The following is a 26,624-nucleotide window of genomic DNA, read 5'->3' as shown; positions in this document are numbered from 1 at the left end:
GCTTTTTATTGGCTTGCAAAGTGGTCACGCTTTTTGGCCGCTTTCGGAATGGTCACGCTTTCCTGTGATGTGCAGTATAGTCACGCTCTCTGCGGGCTTGTGGCAATTGTTGGATAGTCACGCGATTCATTTGGTGTTGGGGCAGTCGCGCTTTTTTAAACTTGGGAAGCATTATCGTTGAATTGTCACGCTTTTCCTCGGCTCGCTGAATAGTCACGCGTTTCACTAGACGTTGTTGTAAGGGGATGGTAAAAAATATCTTTATAACATCCGTGAAAAAGGCCAAAAAATTGTCTTCACAGCATCAGGAAAAATGGCAAGGAAAAACGTGGCTTGACTTGAAACAGAAAAGACGAACCAAACGAATGCTATTGAACCTTGTGAGACAGTGAATAATTTGAACACTACAATGTAATGGGTGTCAATATATTTATTGGTCAATTGAATTAATTAAAATGATTTATTCCATTACTATGAAAAGGAGGTATTTAAAGTTACATGTACATGTTGTCAAAAACGAGGAAATGGAAGAATTTCTCAAACTTGGTAACTTTTGGAGAGATCAGGAGCCAGATTTACGGAGCTCTCTTGGGGCAAGATGTATCCTAAGCATTGTTTAAACACAATTTTTGAGCCTTTTGTTAGGGAACTATTCTTAGATGCATCTGATCTCAGGAGGGCTTCGTAATTCAGACTCGTGGCTTGCTTTGTTAACTATAAGGCCTAGTTCACACCAGCGAGATAACGACGGGGGTTGGGGTGGGTGGGGGGAGGGGTGGGGTGGATATCTAAGTGTGTCGTTTTGCTTCCTTGTTAATCCAGGTGACTGTTTTCGGTGTGGGTTTGTACTTTTACTTGTACAAACCACACCAAGATATCGAAAATCTTGTTAATACTGTAAACGGAGACTGAACAAAGTGGATTAACGAAATACACCTTATAAAGGCAGTTATATGCCATACCCAAATCACAGTTGCTTTGTTTTGGCTAGATTTGGAAGGGAAGATTTGAAGCAAGAAAGTAAAACAGTATTTGTCTTGGTTGTGTTGTGTTCCTACGTTTGCATCCAGCCTACTGCTTTTGTTTTACTTTTATTTCTAGTTAAAAGTCAGAAACACTTTGAAACATTTTACTTAAAATTGGCGAAACGTTGAGAGAAATATCTGCAAAATTTGTACAGCTCATGCTTTTGTTTTTATTAATCCACTTTGTTCTGTCTCTTGCAGGCAGAAAACATCTGAACTCAAGACAAGAAGATGTTCAGTTTTAACTGTTGAATAATTTTAAGGGCCTGTTTTAGAAGATCAATGTATGTGAAACCGTTGCTTGGGTCGTCACGTAACACTGCGTTGCGTGACGACGCAAGCGACCAGCTGCTATGCGTCTCTCCCCAATCCTGCCTGTGGCACCCCTCGCTGCCAAAAGCGTGGGTTGTGATTGCTGATGTTTGTTTAAAAGTCGATTAGGACAGGGATAAAAGCGAAGTTTCTGTATGAGGTAACCTACGTTTTGTTACAATTTAATCATGGTTTACTTTGAAAAAGTATTATGAAAATGATAAATAATTGAGGAAAAATCAAGATCGCAAATTAATGTTTAATCAGTTTGCAATGAAATCTCCTATGCAGCCGTTATTTGGGTCGCCATTGTATAGAACTAGGCTGAAGTAGGTCATGTCGCTAAAACAACTGAAAACATTACTTTAGAAAGGTAGACTTAATGTCTTATAAGTGACTATTGTCCAGAGTTCGTGTACTAACTCTCGTTTTAAGCCGACATAAGTAATTCACCTGTGGTTCCTCTCCCTCCCCTCCCCCAAGAAAAATAAGTTGAATTGTAAGCGTTAACATTTTAAGCAAAATTAACTGTTTCTTGTAACATTTTCGATGCCGGCCAGATTTACTCGATATATTGGTGTACACTATAATTGTGTATTGGAGCTTTTTTATCATTTCGTTTCAAATGGAATTTTTTTAAGTTCGCCTTTTGTATTATAACTTAACATTACAAGATGGTTGCGCCTCATTGTGTAATAATACTAAGTTAAAATGTCACCCACTCTGTGTGGATTTACAAGGTTAAGCCAGAGTATATAAATGAATTGTAAAGGAATATTGCCACGCGACCATCGAAATTTGGTCACGTGATTTATAAAGAAATCAAATAATATTGTTTTTTTTTGGCGTCGTGTTCGCCAAGGAAACCGACAAATTGTTATTTTTTATTGTTTTGTAATTGTCATCAGAGTTAAGGTTAAGAGTGATAGTTTCGCTCCATGTATTTTTTGGAGATTGAACAATAATAGTATCTTGAATTTTTTTTTAATAGAATCTTTTCCACAATGAAATTGTGTTTTGTTATCAGGGCAGTGATAGTTAATATGCTATTCTTTTGGCAATGATAAATATACAAATTATGAGGATACTGGGTAGAATATGATATACAGATATTATCGTGTTAATATGAATCGCTAAATTTATGTCAAGACAAATAACAGCTTGTTAAAAATCTTCTCGGAAAAAGTAATGCAGGTAAATGTTGGCAGGGCGAGCGGAGCAAAGTACAGTCGAGGAACAAGTACCGTCTTAGCGAATTTTCGTTGAAGTTTCGACAAATTTCCGATCGTTATTGTCCAATCAAAACATAGCACGAGCAATCCGAAAGTTGCCACGTCAGCTTGTAGTCTGTTTGGTTTGATTCTGTTCGGATGGGTCTAATTTAGTTTGGGTTAGTTCGGCTGTACTCGAGAGGTTTGGGTTAGTTCGGATCTGTTCGGATGGATTTGGTCAAGTACGGCATATTTCGGTCCTACTCGGTTTGACTCGGTTCAAAGCGGTTTTGTTTGAATGCTAAACGGTGACTTGACTCCTCGACTGGCCAAAGCAAGGAAACCGCGCCATACAGACTGGAAAAACAAGCTGAGCATGGTTTATATAAGCGTTAGTTTCGGCGCCTTTATATCTAAAGTGAATTGAATAGTACATGGAGATGTTATCAAACGCTTTCTCTCTAGATTAAGAGAAATAAATGGAAACAACAAAATGTTGTTCGTGACGTGAACGTAGTTATACGTTATGCTTGAAAGATGTCATTTTGACATCCTCTTTTTCCTAAAGATCTTTTATAAATGCCGGCGAGCGGGATCGCCTGTCTTTTTCTCTCCCAGACCCCGCTCGTCGCCCGCCTGCTTTTTCGATCGTCCCCACCGACCGAGAGCCTGGAGCAGGCTAGTTTGTGTTCAATTTCGTTTTGGATTCTGAAAATTCAGCGGGATATGCAGAATCAAAATGTAGTTGTGTGACTTTAAGCAACTGGTTGAGGTGTTTAGTCTCGATGGTGAATCGTCATGGCATCGGTTGGAAGTGTGTGAATTGTCTGTGCTTGAACAGCGACTCAAGAGTCCTCCAGTTTGGCTAGACGGTGTTTTACGATCCTTTATTATTGCTTGTTTGTGTGGGAGTGCTGTCAAACTTCTCACTCCACACTATAATTAGAACAGTATTTCTAAAGGCCACATCATCAGGCAGTAGTATTTGTATGCGTTTCCTAATTCTGTGCTTGACATTATGATACTAAGAATGTGGTAATTATAATCTGTTTGTCTAGGAAAGGTCAGTTCGTTTCCTGTTTTGTTCACTAAAAATAATGCAAAGCCCATATTAAGCTCCGGTTAAGTTCAATACACCAACTGTTAAGACAGCAAAGTTTTTTGCACCAATTGGTTGATAACTTTTGTTTGAATAGTTTTCACTGACCTTGCACATGAAAGTACCTTTAAGTAGCTTTTAGATGAAGGACTGTGATCAGCGAGTCACTGAAAAATTAGAAATTTATCTAGTGCCACCTGAAAGTGCTGCTCAGTTGCTTTCACAATATGGTTTCCTGTTCGAGTCAAGAGTTAGAAATGCCTTTTACAAGTGCCACCTTAAAGTACTGCTCAGTTGCTTTCAGTTTTATTGTCACACGATATGGCTTCTACGAAGCGTCAATGGAGGGAAATGGTTAAGAAGCACGGTAAACATCAAAGAAGCAAAGAAACGGGCTAAAATTTATGTTGAAGGTCCTTGACACTGCACATCTCTTGTCTATACTCGTAGACTATGCATGAATTACATAATTGCTTTGCTTCTATTGGTTAGTTGTATGAGCACACACAACCACCTTTTGTATTTTGCCAGGTTTTGCCTAGGGTCAACCCGCAAAATAGCCTAAAACAAACATACAACAGAGAACGTTGCTACGAGTCAAAAGTTAGAAAAGTGCCACCTGAAAGTACTGCTCAGTTGCTTTCATTTGAATGGTGACACAATACCGTTTCATTTAAAGACTCGAAAGGTAGAAAAAGCTTGTTTATCATTAAAAACAGTGCACATGACACAACTGGTCAGTAGGTTTCATTGGAATGATCTCTGCACGCCAGAATTTCACCTTAGTGTAGTTAACAATTATTCGCCGAAGTGGAGGTAAATATCCATCACTTTCACCGACACTGAGGTGAATAATTGTTTTAGTATATACCACACAAGCTGAATAATTAGCGGACCAAAACGTTATTTCATGTGTGACAAGCGGTCGGAAATTTAAAAATCTCTCGCGCCGGCTATTCGGAGGTGAATAGTACTTGCCAATCACCTCCGAGTTAACCAATCAGAGCGCGCGAAAAGCACTATTCACTTGTGTGGTATATACTAAACTCGAATGCTCGAACTATGCATTACATAATCAACAGCACCACTGGGAAATACTCCTCAGTGGTTTTCAATTTACAGCATGGGTGCAGTCTGGGATGTAACTCGACTCGAGCCTTACTCGATGGCCTCTGGGATGAAATTATAGACTGATTATTGTGGTTATATGCCTGAAGTAGCTCCAAAATTCTTTTCTCCAAAATTGTTTTGATTTCTGCAAAGAAAAACAAACAAGTTGTAAAAGGTGCAAGATAAATAACTAAGTTAGTTCCGATATTAATTGTGATGTCTTTGGTTCAGCAGATACAATCAGTAGTTTAGCTGCCCTTGGCTTCTTTTTGAACCCAAGTTATTTTTAGGTTTTGTTTCTTCTGAAGACAACTTATGCGGTGTAATATTCGACAAAGAACTAAATTATGCAGGGAGGGATATTGCCAATATTTGGCTACTTTAAGAAAATCTTGAGTGCAATCTTCAAACCAATAATAATTCCCTCTTTTCGACTCTAATGGAAACCAACGGTTAATGGTGGCGAGATACTCGATCGAATACACCTCAGCAACAATATCAGTCTGGTACACAAACGTTTCCGAAAAAAAAAAAAAAACCATGCTGTTCACCAATATCTCATATTTTTACCAAGCTTTACTTCTACAGAGTATACTTTTAACTGATCTATACTAATCTATCAAACTGATCTATCAAACTAGTTGCATGTGCCATTGCGAAGCTTTTAGTTGGTGGGCGGTGGGAGAGCAACTGCATGTATAGCAAACAAGGAACTGGCTCATTTGAGTCTGGCTCACTTGAGTGTGGCTTTAGCTTGTGTTCCAAGTTCTGCCCTAGTTCTCTTGATGGACTCTCTCCAGCCTAGCCGGTATGAGTGGACGAAATCATCTCCGTCTTAAATTTAAGGCGTTGCTTTATCTTAAAACGTCAAATCTCTTTTTAACCTCAACATTTGAAACGTTTTCAAGTGTAGCCAATGTTGGAATTTCCCTACCGACCCTGAAACATGTTCAGAATGCCTAATATGGAACGTTACTCAAGTAAGCCAATCACCGGAGGCTCCCCGATCGCGGAGTGGCGTTAAGCTATTGGCCTGGGTCGCCATTATGGCCTCAAAGCATGATGAAGATCTATTTTCTCGTTCCCATATCGATAGATTTTCCGATAAAAAGGCGATGAGAATAGCGGAAATCATCAGCTGGGGATATTGACTTGATGAAACACCAAATTGCCGCTGTTGTGAAACCCATTGAGGCGAAAAGGCCATTTCCTTTCACAAGTCAACTGGCTGGCGGCTGTTCAAGATTCAAATCGATTGGCGTCGCATCAAATCTCTAAAACGTCTGATATTGTCACGATATTTTACCCTCCAGGTTAAGTTACATTAACTTATTGGCTTGCCGCAAGCTAATTAGTTTAAAAGAGGCTCGTTCTAATGGTATTGATATTGGTTTAGCGAAGTAACTTTTGACGAGAACCCGACATCTAGAAAATTCTTGTGCATTCTTTTGTAGTCTTCAAGTCTTTGATCTCAAGTTGTGAAAGTATTGTCATAGATAACAATTACATACTATAGTAGCCAAACAAAAGAAAGAAGTAAAAAATAATAATAAGAAAAATATGCAGAGATAGCGAAAAAAGAAAAACCTAAACTAAGATGTACTATTTAGAGACAAAAATATTATTTCCAGCGCAATTTCAAGAGTAAGACCAATTTAGAACCTCTTTTCCGATCAACTTGAAATGCTTCAGTTTATTATTGAATGGTAATGCACTCTAATTTCACTAACAATCCAACAGACGACTTTAGAGGTACATTGTAATACATCTTTCACTCTACTGAGAAAAATGAAAAGATCTTAGAATTCTATTAAATTTGAGGTTTTCTGTGTTGCCGTGTCGACTTCATTCTTTTTCTTCGAGGAATTATTCCGCAAATTTCACTGTTTTACATCGAGTGCAGTTGTTAAGGTGTCGTAGTACAAAGGTAGAAATTTTTGTGGGTAGCAATAATATTCGTGTTGGCTACTTGTTAGTGGTTGTTGATCCGACACTCTTTTTAAAATCGGAATTTCAGTTAGGAAATATATATACGTGCAAGCGGGCGCGTTCCCTTCCGGTTTCTCTTAGTTGTCATGCGTCGCCGAGCAAAAAGGGAAAAACAATTGAAATAAAGAGGTATGCTTTCACCTGATACTCTAACTCGTAGTTGAAAAAGTAGTGTAGTTTTGACATACCTTCTTTGGTAGATTTTTTTCCTTTTCTTGTTAATCAAGAGAAAGCTGTTTTTCTTCATGTTAGCAGAATCATTCGATCCTCTGCTAGTCTTCGGCGGTTATCAAAAATATTCTTGCTGTTTTGCTGGTATTCATTTGATGGTGGAATGTCGCTAGGTGGGGTAAAGATTTACATACAAGGTCCAAAATAATAAAGCGCTTAAAAACTTTGTGTCAAACCGCTATTTAACTGTTCTAAAATTAACTTTGAATCTTTTAGCGGATGCCAGATATTCGCTTCAAACGACAACACAATAGTGTAAGAGTTATTCTACTTCTTATCTTTCTTCGGCATCGCACAAAAGCTACTTACTGCATAGTTCTATATTCGAGTGTCTATTGCGTCATGTCGGAAAACGTGCTATATATGTGGAGTTTGTAGTTCTTATTTGCTTGAAAAAAAAATTCTAAGTGCAAGTGGGCCGTTCTCTGCTTTCACTGCCACCACGAGAATTTCACTATGGAGACCAAACTCATTTCGATGCGGAAAATCGTTAGCTTTTGCAACGACAACAAGGCACTATCTTCTACGGTGCTTTTCTTCGTTGTAACGAACTTTTTGGCGATGTTTTCCTCCAAGTTTGAAGCGCCCTGCGTTTCGTGCACGGTGACAAGGACTTTGTCAGAGTTTGGAGGGTGTTCTTATGATGCGGTCCCGTTTACGTTTAATTCCTTCAAGGTAATGGTTTGTTGTTTTTTTAAGTGCTGTTGTTTTACATTGTCAATTTCTTAAAAAAGGAAATTCGCCCTCGCGATCACCGATGTGTTTCTCTGTACACGCGGCGCTTTTTTTGGCGGGAAAAATTGTGCGCAACGTGCTTTGCCTTCAAGGCTGGATAAGAGTTGGGAAAACTTCACTCGCTCGTTTTGCCGGGCAGAAGAATGCATTGCTTTTTCTGCTCGTATAAGTTCTTTCGCCTGTGGCCAGGCGTTCGGTCATTTAGTAAAATTCAGTTTCTGTTTTCTCGTGTTTTCTTGTTCTCAAATTTTGCCAAAAATTACTGGAGGCATGCTAAAAGCCGTAAGCCGCCTCTGATATTTTTTGTTCGACTTTGTACCGATAGAACTTGTCCAGCTAAGACTCGACTTTAAGACTCGTTACATCAACGGATTGCATACAGAAATATACCAGCGGGATTTTATGCAGTAAATAATGGCTTAATACAGTAGTCTTTGAGTATCGGAAATGTTTTTTAACATATTCGTCATGTCCGGTCGTGAAATATATTATTTGCTTTTTTTGAAATATATATCTTTTTCGGAGTAACGAACTATCTATGTAGCGATTTCTAAATGCGAGTATTGAATTTATCTTGATTAACTCGCCCTGTACAATATTTAGATTGTTCTGGAAGAACTTTGACTTGGTTTTTACGTTGTGAGTTTTTAAAACTCTAATTGACATGTATGTATTGTATAAGTCAGAGAGAATTGCTGAATCTAAGGGTTTATTATTGGTCGGTGGGAAAGACACTTATTGAAGTCGCCTTACAAATTCACTTCTTTCATGCATTGCGGAAACAATTGTGCGATATTTTTTTTTCAGTTGCATTTAAAGTCAATGATGAAAACATATTAGCCAGTCTCAAGGCTATAGCAAATTTTAACAAGTCTGAATAAATTGTGCTCTCAGTGAAATTGTAGAGCGTTTGGTTTGTTGGCTCTTAACTGGGCTAAAAATCTACAAACGAATACCTTAATTGGTCATGAAATTCTCATATATTTTGAAGCTTCCGGTTAACCACTTTGGTCCTTATAAGCAATACGTTAGATATATGCCTAGTCTAAAATAAACCACTTGGAATATGCACCCATCACGTGGCGTGGCCTCATAAACTCATGTAGTGTCGTCTTAAACGTGACCATCTCTAAAGTACACCAGTTGGCGCGTGCTTCGACACACCATACTAAAGGATAAAATTGGAAATTACGTGAGGAGCAGTTTTAATTAAGACGCGAGTGTTTTTTCACTTAACTTTTGGTAACAAAATGTTATGACGCGACATTTGTTTTCAAATTAACCTTTTCGCGTGCTTCGACACACAAAAGGATGAAACAGGAAAATTAACTGAAGTGGAGTTTTAAAGCGCGCGTATTTTCTTTACGTTTTGTACTTTTTCCACAAAATGGCATGGCGCAACAATTTTGTGAACTTGACCTTTTCGCGAGAGTAAACCATTTAGAATCTTTGAGCATTGTGATTTCTGTGGTCACACCTCAATTAAATAAATCTTTCTTTTTCTTTTCTGTGCGAGGTGTGCGTTAATTAACAATTGTACTTAAGTGAATTTGTGATATTGCTTGGGAGTTTTAACGTAAGATTAGGAAGTGGTTACACCTTTGTCAGTTTTTACTGACGATTGACGTAAATAGCAAGTAATTAGAAACTTTTTAAACGTCTGATGCTTTGAATCGAACACGAAGTAGGCGTAAATTGGGAATCCTTTAAAACAATCATAGCACCGCTATTACGCAAGTCCGTTTTGTATTTTTTTTTTTTTTCACTTTGATATTTCCTTTGTGTGGCAAGTTTTGTTGTCGTTTGTCTTTTCATAGCTCTTAACGCGACAACAGAGGTGTGAATATTTCATTCATATTTAAATACAAAGAAAAAAATATAAATAGATTTAAGTACGTTGTTACGTTAGAATTAGAAAACCAGTGTCGTAGAACAATGAAGGAGCACAACAAAAGAAGAACACTTTCAAACCGCTCAAGGCGTCTAGTACCTTACGTGGCACATGTGACGCATTCTTGTCTGTTGAAAATGTGTAACTTAAAATGCCTGGAATGTGTTAACTTGGAAAGCATTGTTCCGTTCTGGCTTGTGGCGTAGAAAGGGTGGATTTACGATTTAAACTCCAAATTTTGTAGCACACGCATAAAGCTATATGTTCGTTTCATGTGCACACTAATTCGAAGACTAATGGTTAATTATCCATGCACTAGGGATTTTTTGCTTCGACAGCTTCCCTCTTCCGTAAATGCAGAAGGAAATAAAACAGCGCGTTGATGACATATGAAGAAAGACAAAAAGAAAACTCTTGCAATTTATCATTCATAAACGCCTATATCTTTAGCGTCATGGTTATTCTAGGCAGCTAATACCAAATTTAAGTTTCCAAACTATTGTATTTTCTCATCTTTCTCTCTCTGATATACATGTAAATAAATGTGCGGCATCGTGATGACAATTTTTTTTATATTTGAACGTTTTATGACGCGCAAATATTGTAAATATAGATCAGGTTCTTATAAAGTTAGTAGTTTTAAAATTTTTACTTATTATCACATTGTTGGTAGGTTTTTCTTTTATTTTATGCACGACCCCACAAGCTTTTAGCTTGAAAACTCATCGTTGTGAAATAAAGGCTTCCTATCCTATCCTATCCTATCCTATCCTATCCTATCCTATCCTATCACTCCCCGTGCGCGCACCATTTGTTTCTTAAATACATATTTTTTTCTTAGGAGCCACTGCAGAGAAGAAACTGCCTTGCAAAATGGTGCTGTAGGAATTTTCAACTAAAAAGGAATTTCCATGTTTTTCAACTAACGCGATTCTGGAATATTTTGTTTGGTTGTCTTCGCATATTCCTTTGAAAACCAAAAGAGCTTTAGTTGCGCCCGCCCCACGAGTCTGTTTTGATGATCTGTTCTTCAACTTTATTTTGCATTGCTTTACAGGCGGGATCTCCTCGAGCGCCGCGGAGTCCCAAAGCGCAAAGAATGGAGGACTCTGGTTCTCCTTTGGACTTTGGAAGGGCCCCAGTATCTCCGTCCACTGTTGAACCCGGTCTGAATTCGGAACCTCCTCCGCTTAGTGGAGTGGATGGCAACATTAAACAAGCCTTTGGCGACCGCGCAACCAGTAGGAACCTAAGAGATGATCTGCTATTGGCTGCTGATAATGTCACTAGTGCCATGTCTTCGCTTGTCAGAGAGCTTAACTCGGGTACGTGTTTATAAGTTTTTCGGTGTTCAAAATTTCAGCTGATGTTTTTGGGTTTCGATGCTGATGAACCTAAAGCAGTTTAGTTCAAGAGGATGCTGTGCTTTCCAAGCGTTTTAGCGTTGTCCTCACCTTATGCCATCAAATCCTCAGGGTAGCGAACTTGTCTCTAACAGGCCTTAGCGTTAATTGCTTTGTAATTGCTTTGTTTTAACAGAAGATGAAGATGAAATCCCCACTTTTCCAAACGGCAACACTGATGATACAGACTTAGAGGCTCTTGAACAACAAGTGAACCAGATAAGAGAGTCGCTGGAGTCCCATGAGGAGAGAGCCAACTCCAATCTGACTAATGGCGACATCATCATGACAGAACCGTCGGAAAAGGTAATTCTTCACGGAGCTAGTAGAAGTGGGAAGAGCCCGAAGGGTCGCCGAGCAGGGTCCGACTTGGATACGGACACGGACGAAGACGACTCGAACGCTCGCCGAGGAGATTACAAGAACTCGTCGCGTGCTCAGACGACGGATGACGAGAGTTACATTCAAACCGACGACGACACTGTACGAACAGACGACGAAGATATGGAGTGGCAGGAGTCGATCAAGCGATGGGTCAATCGTTAGATGGTCGCGAAAAATCGATAGACAGTCGTATATTTTAGATTATCGTGAACTTATTTTTGTACTTCTCATATATACTATGCCCGCAGAATTGTCAATGTAGGCATTTGTGAAAGGCTGGTCCGTTAGTTCCTTAACATAGTGCAGTCTTAGACGCCTCGTACCGATGCAAAAGGATGGCATTATGTCGTCAAAAGAGTCGTTTATATATTTTATATTTGGAAGACACGGGCTTTGCCTCAGGAACAAGCCTTACCTAGGCTCGCCTGCCGTTTCTGTGGGAGTGATATACGAGATTCTCATGTGAACGGCCGCCGCTTAGGTTATTCAAGGAGAACTGAGGAAAACATTTGTAGGCTCCCGTCAGGCGGGGTTTTGGATGTAAGATTATTTTTTTACAAACTCACGCAACTAACAATGAAAAGCTTCAACCGTTTTCACGCGGTAAATAGTTTTTCTTTAATAGTCTTGACAACTTTTTGACATATTTTTGTTGGTTTAGCCTTCGCTTGACCAATCAGAAACAAAGTTAAAAATAGCTCCATGTCGCTCATTCCTATCTGAGGTTGTTTCTTTTGTAACAGACAAAAAGACGTAAGAGGTTGCCAAATTTAATTAAAGAGAACTTGAACTGCTTAACGAAGAGGTGCTAAGCATTGTTAAGTATTTTATTTTTATTTGTGAATTACCCTGGTATAGTATAGCTTCTGAGACATCTCGACTCACGTGACCTAAAGCCTTCACCCCACTGCAGGGGGAAGGGGGATGGGCCGCTTCTTGCGAAATCACTCAGAAGCAATTGTTTGTTCTTGTTCGTTGGACCATGATGAATACCGTTCAGGTAACGGATAATCGATTGCTTTGGGCCTTGGTGATTGTGATCAAAGTACAGTTGTAACCAATGTCATAAGTGAAAATCTTCCGAATAAAGTTTAGATCAGTTTTCTTTAAATTTGTTCATGACGCTGATAATATTTCTCTCGATGCAATTTTCATACTGTACTCATAGGTGGGAGGCGCGGTGGCCTCATGGTTAGTGCGCTCTTCTCCGGATCGAGCGGTCCGGGTTCGAGCCCTGGCCGGGGACATTGTGTTGTGTTCTTGGGCAAGACACTTTACTCTCACAGTGCCTCTCTCCACCCAGGTGTATAAATGGGTACCGGCGAAATTAATGCTGGGGGTAACCCTGCGATGGACTAGCATCCCATCCAGGGGGGGAGTAGAAATACTCCTAGCTTCATGCTACAGAAACCGGGATAAGCTCCGGCCTGATGGGCCACTTGGCTCGCATGCAGACTTTACCTTTACTCATATTCACCCACAGTCGAACCTCAACGAACGGCAAACCCTTGCTACAACGGCCACCTTTGTTTTATATCCGAGAGGACTATCCATAAATTCAGTCCTATTTTAACCTTTCTACGACGGCCACCTCTTTGCAACGGTAACGGCAACTAAAGCCCGTCCCAGCTACCAAGATAACCTCTCGACAACGGCCAGTTAACGACTGAAGAACGAAAAATACCCAAATCCATTTTTTAAATATTAAATGAACACGAAACTTGATCTGTACCAGGCGTTCTCCACGTCTGTTCTATTGATATGTTTTGATTGTGTTACGTATTTATGTGCTGCAATAAGCATTCTTTTTTTTGTTGTTGTTTTACAGAATAGAAATGTTGCACCGCGGAACACAAACAAGCGTTATATGGTCTTATATTAAACCTCTACCTCCCGATAAAGGCCACCTCTCTACAACGGCCATTTTCGTCTGCCCCCAAGTTGGCTGTTGTGGAGAGGCGCGACTGTAATTTAGTTTAATTTATTTCTGTTCTGTTCTTATTTAACTCCCTAGCCCTCCAAACTGCAAAATATCAACCACTTTGAGTTTGCTGGTGTTATATTTACAAATCGATTTTCTTCAGAATGTACAAAAGCTAAGGTAAACTTTAAAGTTCTAACTTTTAATTGGTGCAGAGAACAATGCTGAAATTTAGCCGTGAAGCAGATGACGGGGGCATGGGGAAAACTAAGCAAAACAATGTTGTTTATGTAGAGTTTATTAGGGAGAGGGTCCCCCTTCTCGATTTTTTTTGAGAGGTGGGGGCGGAGGTACACAGGCTAAAAGTTCGGGGAGAATCATTTATTTATCATCGAGTTTCATCCACCGGGGCTTAAAAACTGTACAAAAAGTGAATAATATTTGAAGAAATGACCCATTGTGTATACTTGGCCCATACGGATTCACGTGGACTCCTTGTAGACAAAGAAAATGCAAAACGCTCTCAGAGTAAAGCGTGCAAAGGGTGTTGTCGTGAAAATTTTGACGTTTTTGTTAGCTGATTGGTCTAAACGTATTTTCCATATTCATATTGGCTATTGCTGATCTGAGGTGCTTGTTTGTCATTTTGAGATGCTTGTTGTCGAAGCAAGATGTGTACAGTTTCCTTCTACGCGACAAGCTAATTCTTACTTTGAAGAAGAACTGGCGACCACGTTTGGGAAAGGACAGTCGGTTGACACGCATTTCTGTCAATGGTTAGTATCAATTTCTTTGCATTCTCACTTCTTAAGTAATATCTCTATGAAAAAATACCGGCGTCAAGTCCTACCACGCACGCTTGTCAGGCTCCGTTTACGTTTCGTGTTGAACTTAAAACAGCCTTATTAGTTTAGTTAAGGAACCATGCGAGACGCATAAGTTCATAGCAGGCTGTTTCGATGAGGGTTTGGCCCTCTTCATGAAAATGGCGTTTCTTTGTCGAACTTTTCCTTGTACTCGCGTTAAATAATTCCTTGTGAATTCTTTTGTTCCACGTTTACTCGTTTGTTTCCACACTTGGCTTTGTTCCTTGCGCCATTTTTATCTATTCTATTTTCAGGGAGTAAACCTCTGACGACAGGAAACTCGGTAAAACACAAAAAGATCTAAAGGATTCAAGCAGGGATGATGAAGATAAAGTTAAGAATATCATTTTAGAGTTTGGTTAAATTGAAATCTTTCCGATTAGAAATGGCAGTTTTGCATCTGAAGAAGGCATATTTGACTTCAAAATTTCATAGTCTAATATAAGTTTGGTTGTTAAAAGTTTAATTTCGGGCATCATTCGGGCAAGAACAAAAAAAAATAAATTCGGTAATGAATGTTAATCATTTCTGCCATTTTTGCCAGAAGGGTTTCAAGCGCTTTCGAGTTATCTTTTGGTACATGTTTTCAAATTGTGGGGAGTTTCAATTTCTTTGATGGAGCGATCATCAATTGATTAAATCAAATTTTATCGGTCGTCAATATGCATGCTTTACTACATGTATCTTCCCAAAGTCGAGTATATATATATTTTTTTCTCTCAAAATTCCAAATTGTTGTGGAATCAGACTCAACTCTTCCAAGTTTGAAAACATGTTACGAAGCGATGACATTTGTAGAGTATTTTAAGGTGGCGCTGCGTGTTGAAATCAAACCGTGATAGCAACTGGCCATTTGTAACTATTTGTTACTTTGATCATGTCAATCACATCAAATTCTGTGAGCATGAAATGAAGCCTGGGCAAACATTTCAACGTTTGACATTTTAGTTTGCCGTGTTGTCTAAAATGCAATAAACACCGAAGTTTTACGTTCACAAGTCAACTATGGATATCTATGCAGACGATACCACCTTGTCTTTAAGCTCAGACTGGAAAGCTATTCCTGCACTAAACAAATCATTAACAAAGGACTTGACAGAAGTGGAGAAATGGGCTAGTGAAAACAAAATGTTTATAAATACCAAGAAAACCAAAGCGTTGTTGGCTACGGGAAAGCGTCTGCGCAGACGTATAACCCATGACGCAGGAAAATTTGAAGCTAGGATGCAAAATAGTGAAATTTTTTGGGCGGGAAAAATTGAAGGGGGTACCACCTTAAAATGTGTGTCAAAAAAGTCGTCAGGGGAAACGCTGTGCAAATTTTTTCCAATTTTCCCGCCAAAAGTCTTAGTATATAGAGGGCAAATTTTTTGATGACACCTTTGTAATTAATTTAATTGAATTTCAATGAACTAATTAACTATTGTAAGTAGACAATTAAAGATTAATAAAACAATTGAAATGAGACACTTGTGAGTAATTTATTGTTTGAGATATTTTATTGCACTTAATAAAGATTACAAAAGAAATATAGGCTTGGATAAAATATTGCATTTATTGACTATTATTAAGTTACGTGTAAGTGATAATGATACGATTTTCTTAAAAAAAATAGCGCGTCCGTATTTTAGGCCCCGTATTTTTTCTAAGTCTTTTGGCGGGGAAATTAAAAACTTTGAAAGAGATGTTAACAAGCATTATTTAAAAAAAAAAAAAAAATGGCGCATGCGTATTTTAAGCGCCCGTATTTTTTCTAAGTCTTTTGGCGGGAAAATTAAAAACTTTCAAACAGATATTGACAAGCAGTATTTTTTTTTTTAAAAAAAATGGCGCATGCGTATTTTAAGCGCCCGTATTTTTTCTAAGTCTTTTGGCGGGAAAATTAAAAATTTTCAAACAGATGTTAACAAGAAGTTTTTTTTCAAAAAAATTGGCGCATGCGTATTTTAGGCGCCCGTATATTCTTCTAGGTCTTGGCCGGAAAATTAAAAAAAAATTAATACGTGAAAGAGCTGAGCAAAAAATTTCATCTCAGAGAAAGCAATCAAAGAAATTACAACTGGTAAAAATGCTGAGTATTTATTACTAGAAAGTTTTTTTTTTCTAGAAATCCGTTCCTTACAGAAAATTCTCTGTAGTTTGAATTTATTCCTCTAGAAATTCACTTAGTTTTCAACAGTCTGATGAAGGATAGGTGGATTTTTCCTAGCGACATTATGCTTTCAGAAAAATAACTTCTACCTTTGGAGAATATTAATTGATTGTCTTTGCTTGTCCCTCTTTGATTAATCCTGGCTTGATGCCGCTAAAGAACAAACCCAGGCACTCTGAAAGAAATTAACAAAGAAAAATTAGAACAAGTAGGCTAGATTAGATTGTACAAAAAGCAGTTTAACTACGCCAAAGTGAAAACATGAGCGCTCAAAGCTGCAATCGAGGGTAGACGATAATTTTCACTATGCAGTCGTGCTTGTGCTGTGAAATAAACTTCTCCATTTTAAGTTCATAAAAAATTCTAGCGATGAATGCCAAACGCAATTGCAAAAAAAAAAAAGCAACACAGTTGCTCACTGTTAGAAATATTTATTTCCATTCCCGAGTTTCGTTCGTTTTTACTGTTGACAACGACATTGTAAATATTTTAAACTGGAGATTTCAATGTTTGTGCAGTGTTCTGAAGTCGTTAGGATTTAATATTTCAAAAAGCGCTCTTCTTCCCTGACGAAATGTGTATCTCTAATGTCACATTTTGTTACAAGATTGTATCTTAATTTTGATGGCAGCTCAAATACGAAAGAACTAAATTAACGCGAAAAACTCAGCGATTCTGACTGATCGAATAATTGCATTGTCGTCCGTGATATGTAAATTGTTTTGTCAACGCAAAAGTATTTTGAGTTTTAGAAAAAGCTACAACTTTCAAAACAATTGCTTACAAGAAAATTGGTGACAAGATCACTAGTGAATACTACACGAAGAGAGTTTTCATGTGCTCTATTTGAGATATTTCCAGTAAAATTTTTCGCCTTTTCAAATGCAGAACTCGCGTTTTTTGTTTCCACTGCATCAGTTGTTGATACTAGTGGCACATCAAATTCACGTGCTTAAGGTGTAGCGGTATTAATTAACACACCCCAATGTAAAAGTCTCATTGTACCTGAAGAAGGCTGGTTTGGCCAGCCGAAATATAGTACACCTTAAAAAAATCATCCCACGTTGTGTCGGTTTCTGCTATTATATTCTTCATTTGATAAAAAAATCCTTCCTACATTAGTTTTACTTCGCATTTCCATTCTCTCAAGTCTTAAAGATTTTGGTGGAGCCATATTTAAATCTACGTGCAGCTAGTTTCCGGACACTAACATTACAAATATTACCTTTATTACGGTCTAAAAAGGGACAAAAACAACGCCAGGAAAAGGTTTGATGAGCAGACAATAGCCTTGAATTAATAGACCATTTCACCCTTGTCTGCTCAATGACCTGGCCTTTGAATGGCAGCGAGGCTGGAGTTGACCTTGTTTTGATACAGACCTCACTGCTTTTGTCATGTAAATGCACCTAGTGAGCATCAGAACAACTTGCTTTACCCAACAAAAGCAGTGAGGTCTGTATCAAAACAAGGTCAACTCCAGCCTCGCTGCCATCCAAAGGCCAGGTCACTGAGCAGACAACTGTAAAATGGTCTATTGTCACATCTTTTCGCACATTTTATTTGACATGCAGAACAACAACATGCTATGTCTTCGTGGTTTTTGTGTTTTGGTGCTTTTTATGTCGGCCGAATTAAACGCTATATTTTGTAGAATAGTACAGAAACATTACTAAAACATATTCAGATGTACAGGGAATTTTAAGTCCTTTTTAATTTTAAGGTTTGCCTGACTGGTATGAAACTAGGTTCTAATCAATCTGTCATGATGGCTATCACTTCATGGTAATCTCAACCAGTCGCTGGCGATCGGTAAATTGCGAGCAAGGACGTATAACCCAGAGATATTTGATCTATAGACCGCTTATTAACCCTCGGACGTACAAGGGAGGTGGATGCTACCCCATAAGGTTTTATCAATGTTTTGAAAAGACGATTCACTCTGACGGACTGAAACTTCAGTAGCTGTTTATTCATCCTCCACAGAAAATTTGATTTGTCAATTGTGTGTCCATCATTTTTGACGTCGCCATGTATGGGGCGCCGTTTGTAAATTTATTATTTAGACCGAATTTATGCCATTTTCCCCTTATTTATAAATAATTGGAAACGCCACAAAATTTGTTTTTAAATAAGACACAAGAACTTGTCCGTTGATATGTAAATAATTATTTTAGGTACGTTCTGATTTATAAATAATCTTTTACCATAGAGTTATTATATATAAATAATAAACTAAACAACTTCAATTATTTATATATCAGGTCATCTCTAAAATAGTTATTTACATATCATAAAGTTTGTAAATGCCATTATTTATAAATAAATTACTTCACCGGGAGTGTAAATTCATTATTTAGAAATAATAAATTTCACCTCGCCGAGTGTAAATTTATTATTTATAAATAATGAACTTCACTGAGTGTGTAAATTCATTATTTAGAAATAATGAATTTCACCTCGCCAAGTGTTAATTTATTATTTATAAATAATGAACTTCATTGAGTGTGTAAATTCATTATTTAGAAATAATGAAGTTTCATTTCGCCGACTGTAAATTCATTATTTAGAAATAATGAATTTAACCATGCGTGTAAATTCATTATTTAGAAATTAATTATTTAGAAATAATGAAGTTTCATCTCGCCGAGTGTAAATTTGTTACTTAGAAATAATGAACTTCACTGAGTATGTAAATTCATTATTTAGAAATGATGAAAGTATGAATGGCTGACCCAGCGTCTCTTGCCCGATCGATTTCGGAGGCTGTTTCTCGCGCTATAAGTGAGACAGTTAATGCTACCCTTGCTCAAGTAGGTAACGGCGGCGGTATGTAGCCTGAAATTCAGCACTGGCGGATCTGGGGGAGGGGCCCGGGGAGCCCGTTCTCCCCCCCCCCCCCCAACCCCCCGCCTCAACTCTCTATTATGGAGTTCTTATTCACTCAGCAATTCGGCAGCTCACACTGCAACAGGAACAACTACTCAAAGGCCGAGGTAACAGGTAAATTTTAAGAAAAGAAACTGCTGCATGAAGAAAATAAAAATCGCTTGGCGTGTTAAGTGAAAGGTCTGATTTCTATTGAAATTCAATAATGGTTTAAACGTAAATGAATTTAGCTTTCCACGTGTACGATCTTTAGACTTGCCTGGAATAGACATGCCCAGCCGTGACTTCATCAAGCCAAACAAAGTGTGTCACACAGCTATCCGTCCAAAGGTCACAAAGGTCACAAAGAATTTAACCTGCGAGCGGGCTCACGTTTGAATCAAGCACGCGAGTGACGAAGAGGAATAGCGATCGGCGGGAAAGAGGCGCCAAGAAAGTGACTTTCTCCTCTCGCGGCTTCGCCCGTGGATTTCTCGCTCTCAGCTACGCCGAGCGCGTTTGAACTCCAACGTGAGCCTGTTCACAGGCTACAAAGAATTATCTAAACATCTAAAGACATTATTCGATTTCCCGATTTTAAAAGTTCTGCATTTTCTTCATGCAGCAATTTCTTGGCTTAAAATTTACCTGTTACCTCGGCCTTTGAGTAGTTGTTGTCGTTGTCGTTGTCGTTGTCGTTGTTCCTATTGCAGTGTGAGCTGCCGAATTGTTGAGTGAATAAGAACTACATAATAGATATTTGAAGCGTGATTCTCGCTTAAACTCAATTAACCAAAATAGGGGGGGGGGGGGGCCTCCCCTAGATCCGCCACTGCTGAATTTCAGGCTGCATACGTACCTGAGCAAGGGCAGCATTAACTGTCTCACTTATAGCGCGAGAAAAAGCCTCCGAAATCGATCGGGCAAGAGACGCTGGGTCAGTCATTCATACTTTTATTATTTCTAAATAATGAATTTACATACTCAGTGAAGTTCATTATTTCTAATTATTATATGGCTGCGTCTCACAAACACTAGGAACTACCGAATTCACGAATATTATTGGCTGAAATCGATATTGACCGCGGTCTAGATTTTCCCATCTAGACCGGCATCTAACTAGACCGGTTTCATTTTGCGTTGACAAAGTAGCAAACTAAAATACAAAAATGTTCACCATTTTCTTTTATTTTCTTCTCAATCATTTATGTCACTGCCAAAAAGCCTGATGACAAAACAAACAAGTAAAGAGAACGAGCAAATTTCGGCAGGTTTAAGTTAAGCTCATCGCCGTTCGCAAGCAAACTGTCGGCAAACCAGTTACATTAAACGAATTAAAGTTTTCTTCTTTGCCATATAATAAACATCTTATTAACCGAGCTAAGTCGGTCTGTATGGGAGAATCTTGACCTCGGTCGTGTGTACAGACCTCACTGCGTTCGGTCTGTACTCACGACCTCGGTCAAGATTCTCCCATACAGACCTCCAGCTCGGTTAATAAGAGCTAAGTAATAAATTTACATTCGGCGAGATGAAACTTCATTATTTCTAAATAATTAATTTCTAAATAATGAATTTACACACACGGTTAAATTCATTATTTCTAAATAATAAATTTACAGTCGGCGAAATGAAACTTCATTATTTCTAAATAATGAATTTCTAAATAATGAATTTACACACACGGTTAAATTCATTATTTCTAAATAATAAATTTACAGTCGGCGAAATGAAACTTCATTATTTCTAAATAATGAATTTACACACTCAATGAAGTTCATTATTTATAAACAATAAATTTACACTCGGCGAGGAGAAATTCATTATTTCTAAATAATGAATTTACACACTCAGTGAAGTTCATTATTTATAAATAATAAATTTACACAATCAGTGAAGTTCATTATTTATAAATAATAAATTTACACTCGGTGAGGTGAAATTTATTATTTCTAAATAATGAATTTACACCCCCGGCGAAGTAATTTATTTATAAATAATGGCATTTACAAACTTTATGATATGTAAATAACTATTTTAGAGATGACCTGATATATAAATAATTGAAGTTGTTTAGTTTATTATTTATATATAATAACTCTATGGTAAAAGATTATTTATAAATCAGAACGTACCTAAAATAATTATTTACATATCAACGGACAAGTTCTTGTGTCTTATTTATAAACAAATTTTGTGGCGTTTCCAATTATTTATAAATAAGGGGAAAATGGCATAAATTCGGTCTAAATAATAAATTTACAAACGGCGCCCCATAGCCATGGCAACCGAAAATTTCATGTAGGTCTGGCCAAAAATCAACTTTTTTGACATATTCTGTATATTGTCCAGTTTTCTTCATCAAATTGCAGAAATTCACCAATTTGTTCATTTAGTAAGCATTCTATCTTGGTTTTGCATTAATTTCCGTTATTTCTTGACTTTTCGAGAAACTGGTGAAATCCAAGATGACGCGTCAAATGACGTCATAACCAACAAAAATGATATCATCTTGTAGGGCAAACTCAGGGCTATCTAATCAATGTAAATTTATATTGCTGTCTTAACAGAACGAAAAACCCAGGGGAAGGGTTCCATCCCTCCTTTGTCCCCCCCCCCCCCTTCCTTGCACCACGGTGGCGGTACGAGTTAACTTGTGCGTCTGAGAATTAAACAACAGTATTATCCAACTCCACTGATGTCAGCTAAGGTCGAAACCTTTGTCAACAGTATAATTGTTTTTATGTCCAATTTCATTAAGCAGTAACCTTAACCACTGAATATTCGTCATAAATTTTTCTTTTTGCTCAACAAAACAAAACTGATTTTCCGAACTGTCAAATGAGCAGAAAAACACATCTACATGTAATATGTAATCGCATGCATGAAACAACACGTAATAGTCTGATCACTATACATTGCACTGAAAGCTTAAATTTATTACATAATTCTTGCCTTTTTTTCGGAAGTAATCAAAAATAGTTCTAAAATGTACGCTGTTACAGAAGCTAAAACACTCCTTCAGACCAATTATTTTCACAGGCGTCAATATCAATGGATCGCGAGAGACATTTGGTGAATCAATTCAGTTCTCTATATGAAAATTCACAATGTCCCGAATAATGATTTTTCTGAACTGTCATAATAACTAGGATTTGTGTGCTATTTCCAGACTAATCATAAAATTACAATTTCCTCGATTGTGATTGGTTTAAAAAACTCCTATTTTCCACTAATTCACTTGCCAAGTTGTTATCGGACAGTCTGTTATTGGACAGTTTGTTATCGGACAGTTCAATAAGCCAGTCACATTCAAAGTTGTAGTTTAAATCAACCAATCACATTCAAAGTTGTAGTCTCGCGTGCGCGCGCTTGTTTTTGTGTTTTTGGCGCCTAATTGCTGGCAGGAGGCGCGGTGGCCTTAAAATGTTTACATCTCCTTTGTAGGTATTTTAATGCAAATTTTCCCTCAGTACTATTACCATTACGTAGCAAGTGCAGTGATATATTTTTTTTGCGCGTCTCATTTTAGGCCATTTTATGCTCTCAAGGTTCTAGGACTTGATTAGGAAAAACACAACAAGGCTGTAAATAAGAATGTTTCTTTTTCCCTGTTCTGTAACCTGGAAGATTTCTGATGCTGCTCATGCGACCATCAATAGAAATTCGCCATTTTAAAAAGAAGCTTTTCATGGCATAACCGGGTACGGATATAACTCACAGAAAATTTTAAAGTATCCTCTACAACATTTCAAAAGAGGTCTAAAAACTTCAAAATTTAAAGGCTTAGTATACTAAATTTCACTAAAAAGCTCTATGCAAAACATGTCTATGCTTAAATCCACCATTTTTAAACATGAAATAGAGTTTATATCAGTAGAAAAACTTATCTGAATTATTTGTGGTCTGTAAACTCAAGATAGACATTATTCAAACGGTTTCTATGCGAGTATCTGATGACTGTAGTGAAGTAAAAGTTACCGTCATGTTTGAAATCTACAATGTATTCTTTTTCCGGAGACGGGGGAAGGAGCAAAAACCCATCCCTCCCCTTCTAAATACTTAAGCTATGTCAATCATACGTTTGCGTAGTCGGAAACATCCATTTGGTAAAATTCATTTTGGGCGACGGCACCCTCATTTATGACGTCATACCACAACGAAATTCAAAATGGCCGCCGTATCGCCGAAAGAGTCCATTATTCAAAGAAGCATTGCAAAAATCGCTAAACTGATTGTAAATTGTCGTAGTGTAAGAATGCTAACCCTGCAGAAAAAGTCGAGATGCTCAATCAAAACTGTCATAAAAGCCAAAGACTTTCCGCAGAGCAGCTTTTCAAAACAAGACGTCGTCTGCATGGTTTCTGTTAACTATCAAAAGAGGCGTCACAATCATAGTGAATGAATTGACCATCAGCAGCAAATCAAACCTTTCCTTTCTTCAAGTTCTACACCGATCACATTTTGGAAACAGGACAAGTAAGAAGATCGTCCACGGCCATATGTTGGGAAAGAGCTACCAAGACATTGCCATGCATCTTTAGGCATGTGCCTGATTTTTCTCTCAACTATTCAACTTTATTTTGCTTGGTGGTCGTAGAACTGATATTTTTCCGCACGGCAAGTCCTTTGCTTTCGTCTTACCTTGACCATCAGTTTGAAAAGACTGCATTTAACCTTCAGAAAAGGCAGTTATCATTTTCAAAAAGGTAGTTTACAAAATTTGAAAAGCTGTTCACAAGATTTCAAAAAAGGCGTCCGCAAATCCAACAAAGGCGATACCTGGTCATTTAGGCTTTTCAGCTTTTTCTTCACTTCCTTCGAGACAACTTTTAGTCCTGATGTGAAACTGTTAAACCTGTACTTCCGAGCAGAAGCCTTCCCCTCCCAAACTGCCTCCCTCTGCACTGGGTACCATTCCCTTCCCACACCCTCTAACCCCTCCCCTCTAACACGCTGACGAAAAGATCGGTGACAAGAATAAAGAAAATCGGAAATTACAGATATTGTCTTGATGTAGCCCTAAACTCTCAGAAATAACAATAACAGAAATGTATGAAACTTAGTAAGGAGAATTGATATTTTTAGATTGGAACTGGAGAAGTTAAAAACAATGTTTGATCAGAAGTCTGATCGAACGTTGAATAATTGGCATTTTAACTTTAAAGAATTTCTCTATTACCTTGTTTGTGATTGCTTCACAGATGAGGTAGCCAGTCCTCGCTCAGCGTGTACATTGTCCAGGTATATCTGGAAGTGTAAAGAATATCGTGGTGAAATTCTCAATAAATGTCACAGTAAGCTTCTGAAGGAGAAATACCCTTTACAAAACAAAACAAAACAAAACAAAACAAACAAACAAACAAATAAAGAAAGAAAACTCTAAATCAGTATTAAATGTAAATACCCCTACCCCACTCATCTCTCTTCACTTCCTCTCTGGACCCGAAAAAAGACAAAATTGAACCTTCCTCTGTATTTTCTGGGCCAGATCGTTAGATAAATTATACGGAATATGTGTCTCGAATTTATGTTATCCGTCTATCGATACCCTAATCCAGACCGTGGGCTTAAAATCTCTGTACTTTTAAACATAAATCAATAAAGCATTAAAAACGAACCTCATATGGTTATCATCCAATCTTCCGTCATCTTTGTTCCCAGTTCTTCAAGCTGGTCAGACCAACTCGATGATGTCCTCCAAATGTAGGTAAAGAAATGAAAAGTACGGATGTTAAGAGATATTTAATACATTACCGGCCCAGAAATGGTACTCAGAGATGAAACTGACAAGAATGTGTCAACATAGACGAATCCGGAGGAAGGCGTTATTCAAAGGCTTAACTAATAACTTACAAATGTCTCATAACGTCAATTCTAAGTTTCCTCGGGAGAAGATGTGCACCTCCCCAGCTCTCCTCTTCCCGTATCTGCAAACGTTTTCCTGTCCAGCTATTAACTAATATATGTGAACAACATTTTTGTTACCTTGCGGTGTTGTGCTTGTTGATGTATGAAGTACAATCTTGCTTGAGACATCAAGAAGATCACTGCAAAAAAAGAGAGAAATGGATGGTTCCGTTAAATACCTGAAAATATACATCGTGACGCCTCCCCCCCTGAAAAATTTAAAGTCCTAAAAAATTGAAGGTCAAAAATGCAATGATGAATTATTAACAACTTCTCTGAACAAACACACTCATCATTGGAAAAGTCAAGTCATTGTCGGGATATTACATGTTTGACTTGTTGAAAACACTGAATGACTTTACAGTACAAGAATCTTGCATCAGATAGAGTGAAGAGTGACCAATAGAGTATTTTACAGTTGTCTGCTCTGTGACCTGGCCTTTGGATGGCAGCGAGGCTGGAGTTGACCTTGTTTTGATACAGACCTCACTGCTTTTGTTGTGTAAAACAAGTTGTTCTGATGCTAACTGGGCGCATTTACATGACAAAAGCAGTGAGGTCTGTATCAAAACAAGGTCAACTCCAGCCTCGCTGCCATCCAAAGGCCAGGCCACTGAGCAGACAACTATAAAATGGCCTATTCGTTTTGCATAACAGTCAAAACCCGATTTTAGAAATGGAACCTTCATGCGGAAAATAATCACATTCTTGCAAAAAAGTCTCGTATATGGCAATTTTTCCTTTTTGTTAGGAGCACAAAAAAAGATCCACCCGAAAATGATAATTCGATTAAATCAGGGTTGTTCAAAAGGACGAGATTATGGACATCTCGCTTTTAGGCATTTTCAACCAGGTTATCCGTTGCAGGTAAACAACGTTTAGGTATGCAAATATAAACTTCGGTTTCGACGTAGTGGAGCAAACAGTTTTGAACTCTATCACACGGTGCGAATATCAAGAAGCAAATAAATAAACTTCTTTAAACAACATGCACAAAGAAGACTAAATGTAAGGAAACTATGGTGTGTTACCTCGACACTGGACGGTGTGCTTGAAAGTCTTCATCTCCTCTGCCAATAGCCACATTAACCACTTGTTCGGTGCCCTTTCAGTGCACGATAAGACAAAGGCCTCCTTGTCGTCGTTCAAAACAGACAATTCCATGCGGGAACTAGTTTCTTGAAGATTATTAACGAAGAATCAATGCAACTTTGCGTTCCCTTTACTTGGTAGTTACCGCGTGCGAAGGTGAAGATGTAATATGAATAGTAATGAGTGAACCTGATTTGAATTTTAAAAAATATTCACCAAGCAGTAAATTTGCGGGAAGACTGGAGCGGTTTTTGCTATTTAAAGTTCCAAAGTTTTTTGTGCGTGTTTTTTGAAACCTGTGTTTATGCGCTCTCCATGATTCAGAGGAATGCAGTTACATGACTGCTAGGATTCTTTTCTGTTTGGGGGAAGGGAAGGGTGAGTTGGTTGTAACGCCCATTGACTGTCTGAAACCCTTTTTGCTG

The 26,624-nt window shown here is 38.0% G+C and overlaps 1 protein-coding gene and 2 long non-coding RNA genes across 4 annotated transcripts in view; 1 reads left to right on the top strand and 2 right to left on the bottom strand.

Moving 5' to 3' along the window:
* LOC110046936 (dystrobrevin beta-like) overlaps positions 1–12,501 on the top strand; it is a 36,512-nt gene extending 24,011 nt beyond the window's left edge. For both annotated transcript variants that reach the window (XM_089282237.1, XM_089282236.1), the window contains exons 19-20: positions 10,661–10,928; positions 11,143–12,501. In XM_089282237.1, the coding sequence (XP_089138363.1) occupies positions 10,661–10,928; positions 11,143–11,552 (678 nt within the window). In that variant the 3' untranslated portion in view covers positions 11,553–12,501. The remainder of the gene's footprint in view (positions 1–10,660; positions 10,929–11,142) is intronic.
* Positions 2,170–7,114, bottom strand: LOC149116315 (uncharacterized). Its single transcript, XR_016205371.1, has 2 exons — positions 6,935–7,114; positions 2,170–4,902 (listed from the first exon to the last, which is right to left on the bottom strand). It is a non-coding gene; the product is annotated as an uncharacterized LOC149116315 (long non-coding RNA).
* Positions 12,502–15,654: 3,153 nt separating the features above from the next.
* LOC149116314 (uncharacterized) lies at positions 15,655–24,681 on the bottom strand. Its single transcript, XR_016205370.1, has 2 exons — positions 24,380–24,681; positions 15,655–16,504 (listed from the first exon to the last, which is right to left on the bottom strand). It is a non-coding gene; the product is annotated as an uncharacterized LOC149116314 (long non-coding RNA).
* Between the last annotated feature and the right edge of the window lie 1,943 nt (positions 24,682–26,624).

Source organism: Orbicella faveolata, unplaced genomic scaffold (genome assembly GCF_042242905.1).
Source record: "Orbicella faveolata isolate gen_17 unplaced genomic scaffold, um_ofav_v1 contig_12, whole genome shotgun sequence".
NCBI classification, from domain to species: Eukaryota; Metazoa; Cnidaria; class Anthozoa; order Scleractinia; family Merulinidae; genus Orbicella; species Orbicella faveolata.
The sequence above is the reverse complement of the archived record's forward strand: the minus strand, read 5'-3'. Positions and strand labels throughout refer to the sequence as shown.